A 6,566-nucleotide genomic window follows, 5' to 3' on the forward strand; every position below is an offset into this window, starting at 1 on the left:
ACAATTATCATTGCATACTTTTCGGAGAAAACAAAAATAAGAAAGAAGTTTTACATAATGGTCGAATTCAGCAGTTAATTACTTATGAGTCAATATAAAAAATTATATTTGTTGATGGCATGACATTTACCTTTTTTAATTCTTCCTTTGAAATTCTGCAAAATTGCAGTTCCGGAAACAAAAGGAGCCGAAAATTAAAGTTTCACTAATTATAAGGTGAATAGAGGGGGTAGGATGAAAAAAATTTCTTCTTTCTTCAGAAATTTCTTAAGATATAACAAAAAACGTTGTTAAATCAGACATCACTGTTCAAAAAAGTAGAATGGAGGGGTTTCCCGACAGGTGAAAGGTGGTATCATTAATTACGAAGTATTAGAGTTTAATGTCACCTAGTTCTCATGGAACGGCGTCTTCTCTGTTATTATCCTTAACACATGCTACTGAGTAGGTCAAATTTAAATACGCATGCCTGCGACAAATTGCTATTCAAAGATAGAATGTCAAATTGTAACCTTCTTTAGTTACCACATCGATTTTATTTCATTTTAATTTACATCTCTGGATTTAATAATCAACACAATTTATTCTTACAAATATTAAAACTTAACGACGTTTGTTTTCTGTAACAAAGACTTATTTTTATTGACTAAGTATTTTTCAAGTATTGTAGATAATTTTTAGTATTTTGTTTTTCAATATTTTATTTAGTCAACGTGTAGATTCAATGTAAATATTTTAAGTTTCAATAATATAAATTTAATTATACAATTATATTTTAAAAATAAAATAATAATAAACATTTTAATATTTTCTTTTCAGAAATGAAAATGCAATCTTCAAGGATAAAAAAAGTTTTCAATAGAACGCACAACAAAATTTTGGCTCACTCCTGACGTCAAGTGAAATTTATATTAAATATTCATATATGTATATAAAGTGAATATTCTTGAAAATCTAAACAAAAACTTTTCGTTAAAATCTAAACACCCTATTGTACTTATTTAAGAAAAAACAAATTCACAAATTTTTTTACAAATATTTCAAGAATATTTTAAGTTAAAAACTATATTGAAAAAAAATTTTCTAAAAATTTCTACACTACAATTTATACTAATCAAATTTTTCTGTACTTCTACGTGTAAAATATTTTTAAAAACACTGCACTTATGATGAAGTATTGCGGAATGAATGTACAAAGTGAATCTGAAGTTGAAAGTTTATTGATGAGTCCTTGCTGGAGTCAAACACAAAATGGTAGTGCCGATCAATTTTTATTGGATGGTCATAAATTACTATTAGATCATGATTTAGACTCGTTACCTGGTGATGATTCGGATCAAAAAGAGTCTCTTTTAGATAATTTATTATTAAATTCATCAACATTAAGTGGTAGTTTATCTGATTTAAAACCATTACCGCCATTTACTGGTTATACAGGACATTTATCAATAAATGGTATATCTGGACATCATTATCATGCTATAGCTCAAAGATTACCAGACGATAGTAATAACAATAATCACAGTAATCCGAATAATAATAACACAAACAATAATAACAATAACAATAATAATAATAATAATAGTAGTAGTAATAATAATAATAATAGTAATAATAATAACAATAATAATTTTATCCAAAGTCCATTTCATCATCATCATCAGTCGAGTCATCAAGGGTCAAATGGAAATAATGGAAATGGCATTAATAGTAACAATACAAATGGAAATAGTGGAAATGTTGGGACAACAAATAATTCAGCAGATCATAATATAGTCTCATCATCTACATGTTTACCTGATAGTGTTCTTAGTTCAGATTGCGGAACTGATTGCCTACAAGATGTTAAGTTATTTGCTGAAAGTCCGATTGAAACCAAATTATATTCGGTAGCTGATAGTTGTGTTATGTCAGATCATAGCGGAGGACCGGATTCAGTTAGTGGTGGTGTTAGAATATATACAGATGCAAAAGAATTAAGTGAATATGTTGATATGAATTCAATTGATGATATTGCTGCTATTATAGGTTCTGCTATAGCTGATACAACAGTACCAAATCAAAATGATAATGATGATGGTAATACATCAAGAGATTCATGGATGGATATTGATGCATGGATCGATGGTAATTGTATAACACAACAAGATGCAAAATTACTTGTATCACAGCATCAAGATGCATTAAATGATTTTATCTTGCCACATTCTCCAATACACCATCATTCAAATAGTAATTCATCAACGTTACAAAGTTTATTAACGCATGGTTATATGCCATTATTACAAAATCGTTTACAAAATGGTCCGCCAACGATTAAAACTGAAACACCATCATCAACATCATATTGTAATGAATTAAGTTCAACAAATAGTCCACCAGGTTCAGTAGTTTCAACAACAGATAATTTAATGATTAATGGTAGATATTTATCATCAACAAATTCACATCATTATGGTACACTATCAATATCAAGTTTAAAACCAGATGGTTTATGTAGCCCAGATCATTTATTAGGTAATGGTAATAGTAATAATAATAATTATCCTCATACAACAACAATAACACCTGTATCTGTACCAAAAACAAAACGTTCTAGAACACAAAAAAAACATCAACAACAACAGCAGCATAATGGTGGTATCTTACAAAATGGTGGCCAACAAGTTACCCAATCAACAGTTAGTTTTAATAATGCAAATGATTTATCTGGTTTATTAGGTAAAGAAAAACCGGTACATCGTTGTAATATATGTAATCGTGGTTTTCTAAATAAATCTAATATTAAGGTACACTTAAGAACACATACCGGTGAAAAACCATTTCGTTGTGATGTTTGTTCAAAAGCATTTCGACAGAAAGCACATTTACTCAAACATCAACAGATACATAAGAGAATTGGGCGCGATTGACGATTCTAAAGTTTTTCTTAAGTGTGATATTTTATTGTTTTAATTAATATTTTATATATATATATGTATGTATATAAATATAATAAAATTAAAATTAGGTAGTTTAGATTAACATTAAAAAAATTGATTTTTTTTTTTTTGACATATTAAATTTATACGTTAAAACCGGTGGATAAAAATGTAATTTATATTTGAATTTATTTTATTTTAATTTTATTATTTTATAAAAATCGACAGTTCTATACTATAATAACGAGTATATTAGAGAAGTATGTATATATATATATGTATATAAACATGTATGTATATAAGAAATTTTTTTTTTTAATATACTTCTGTCCTATACTCGTAAAAAAGTATATAACTGTCTCAAAATAATATTTGTATTTTGAATTAAAATTTAGAGTTTTAACAATTTATTATTTAAATACAAAATATATATATATGTACGTGCGTGGCTTTTATAGAAAATATTAATTTGGCTGTATGTATTCTTAATATTTAAATTAGTATATTATAATTAGAATTTTTATCAGAAATATTTATGCTCCTTATCGTAATATTTCACTTTTCCATTGTTGCTTTATTTCAGAACGTATTCTTGTACAATACTTTGTTGTACAATTTGTCCTACTTCATTCACTTTCACATTGCACTGCTTTTTCATTAAAAAATTATAAAAATTTTTTTAGTGATTTACAGAATATTATTTAGAACAAAATTGAAAAACTTTTGAAGAAATTTAGTTTTACTGAATGAATCGCATTTCTGTTGTGTATGGTTGCTTCTCAAAATCATCTGATATTCAAATACATATTTACTTGTATATTTACAAACACACAAAAATTTTAAATTACTTATACATTTTTAACACAGGGGCGCTTTTCGAATTTTACATGTTTTTTATCCTCGACTATGAAACATAGTGAGAGTTAAATATTATATGAGAATTTCGGAAAGCGCCTTAAAATTTTCATTATCAATATCAATATAAATAACACTATTAATTTAGGAATTTCGAAGTTTATATAAGTATATTCAACATTAACTAATCAACATTAACTGGTTGTCAATACTGTTACTCACTTTAAATATTTTTTATTAGGGATAACAAATTCTATATTTTCAAGTTAATTGTGAGCTATTTTAAATGATTTTCTAAAGCAGTCACAATTTACAACATACCTTTCTTATGGTGAAAAAAATGAGTAATTCTTTTTTGTGTTGAAGAAAAATTCTGCGTTGTTAATGAAGTGAGTTCTTTGATTAACTCAATTATTTTTATTTTAATATCATTACTCTACGATTTATTGACAGAATGTTTTCTCTTGTAACAAAGAACTCTCCCTCTCACTCAACAAAGAAATTTTCTCACTCGAACAATTTTATTTTTTTATATAGAAGCTTTATATTAGCACAATATCGACGAAATATCCTTTAATAATTGCAATTATTATGGGGTTTTTTTGATAATTCAGTTCCTAAAGTTAAAATTATAAAACTTTGATGGCTCTTTATTAAAATCAATTATAATTAATTTAGAGCTTTCTAAATTTTGGAAAATCAAATTCTAACTTCACTTCTTCACTTTTTAAGAATTCTCAAACAACCCATGTTTTTCAGCTTGTAAAAGAAATTACACTTAATTCTTTCCTCAAATAAAAATATTAAATCACATTTTCAATTTAGAAACTGCATGAAATAAAATATGAGAACAAACTTGTTGTAACAATCGAATATTAAACTTGTAGTAAATTAATTTTATTTGCTACCTTTATGAATTCGCATTTCAAAAAAAATGCTACGTCTTTAATTCTATTCTTAATACAATAGAATGGTTCTAACTCACAAGTTGAGTTTTTTTAGGCCAAACAATACAACAAATATGAAATGATGTTATGAAGAAATATTTTTTTTTAAATTTTCCATTTCCAGAAATTTATTCTACACAATTGTAATATATATAAGAGAAGCAACCATCTACAATAGACCGTCCATTTGTCTTATTTTGAATCTGTTGTTTTTGTTATGAGGTAATTGTGCTTTTCACATATACAACATAAAAATAATACCATAAATATGTGTAAATTTTCATAATTGTACACTTAAATAAAATTATTATTTGAAAAACAGAAAAAAAGAAAATGTAATTTAATTACAAAAGAAGCATTAAGAAAAATATTTATAAAACAAAAATATTTTGTACATATGCTATTATAACAAAAAAAAAAGACGCTATTTGGAAAACCACATAATTAAGAAAAATTCTAAATCTAATTTTAAAGTAAAATAAAATTCTAAATTAAAAAAAAATATATACTTTATGTAATACGTAAGTTTTGTACATTAAATTTATAATGTTATCAATATATAATTGATAAAATGTAAAATTGAATACAAAAATTAAAATGTTGCCGTCGAACTTATAGAATTTAAGGAAAATAAAGAAAAATTATACATATATGTTTAAAAAAAAAAATGTTATAAATAATTTAATAAATAAAATATAAAACTATATAATAAAAATTGTACAAAATTCAAAATTTCGTATAAAATTTATTAACAAAATTTTTTGAAATATTTAATTATAATTTTTAATATTTCAAAAATGTGTAAAATATATACTATATATACTAAATATACATAAAAAATATTCTAGTTTTCTATATACATATAATAAATTATAATTTTTATTCAGGTTTATGATGAAATGAAATGAAAAACAAAAAATATTTGTTCAAATTGTAAAACAAATATTTTTATTATCGTATGTATTTATGTATACACACTATACTATATGATATACTACTCGTATGTAATATAAAATCTTTGTAACTCATTATTATTCAATTTGTAGTGAAATTACAGGCTTTATTTGAAATTAGAATTTTGATATTTATGCAAAAATTATTTAAGAATTTTTCGAAAAAAATTAACATGGTAAATTATTAAACATTTGTTAGAAAATTTTTATTTCTCATTTTCTTTCTGTCTTAAATTCATATGTTTTAAATAAAAAATTGTTCTAAGATTTTATTGTAGACAACTAGATTTCATCATTGAGAGGTTTGACATTTTAATTTCCTTTTAAACTCGAATTTTGTACCGCATTTTATTTTAAAATTTTATTAAAGTTTGTTGTCAATTATTTGATCAATTTAATAATTTGTATAACATTTTCAAATATCACTTAATAATTAAATTAAAAACACATACAAATATAATTACTAAAACAATGATAAAATTCTAATTTAATATAGAATTTTTAATTTAAAATGACTTTGTACAATGGTTAAAAGTTATAAATTTAATATCATTATTTGTTTCTTTCTTTAAAAATTTCCTAATAGATTGCATAAACAAAATATCCGCAGGCGGGTAACAAAATAATATTTTTGTAAATTACCTATCCCTACCTATATACGCATATTTAATTTAAAATATATTTTGTTTGTTAAAATTAACGAGACAGAAGAATGGCTATAATAAACCTATTTTAATTTAATAGTAATTTAATAGTAATTTAATAGTAATTATTATATATTCACTGTTACAATAATTGACGTCAAATACTTCAAATGTAACAAAATTCAACAGTACTTCAATGCAAAAGGTACTTTTTGGAAAATGTACTAACATATGTCAAAATTCTGT

At 24.0% G+C, this 6,566-nt stretch overlaps 1 protein-coding gene across 1 annotated transcript; it reads left to right on the top strand.

The window, feature by feature from the left end:
* Positions 1-1,169: 1,169 nt before the first annotated feature.
* LOC129615690 (ichor) lies at positions 1,170-2,912 on the top strand. The gene is made up of 2 exons (XM_055531042.1): positions 1,170-1,590; positions 1,678-2,912. Exons 1-2 carry the CDS (start codon positions 1,170-1,172, stop codon positions 2,910-2,912), a joined length of 1,656 nt encoding a protein of 551 aa, XP_055387017.1.
* The last annotated feature ends 3,654 nt before the right edge of the window (positions 2,913-6,566 follow it).

Source organism: Condylostylus longicornis, unplaced genomic scaffold (assembly GCF_029603195.1).
Source record: "Condylostylus longicornis isolate FDR11 unplaced genomic scaffold, ASM2960319v2 ptg000144l, whole genome shotgun sequence".
Taxonomy (NCBI): Eukaryota; Metazoa; Arthropoda; class Insecta; order Diptera; family Dolichopodidae; genus Condylostylus; species Condylostylus longicornis.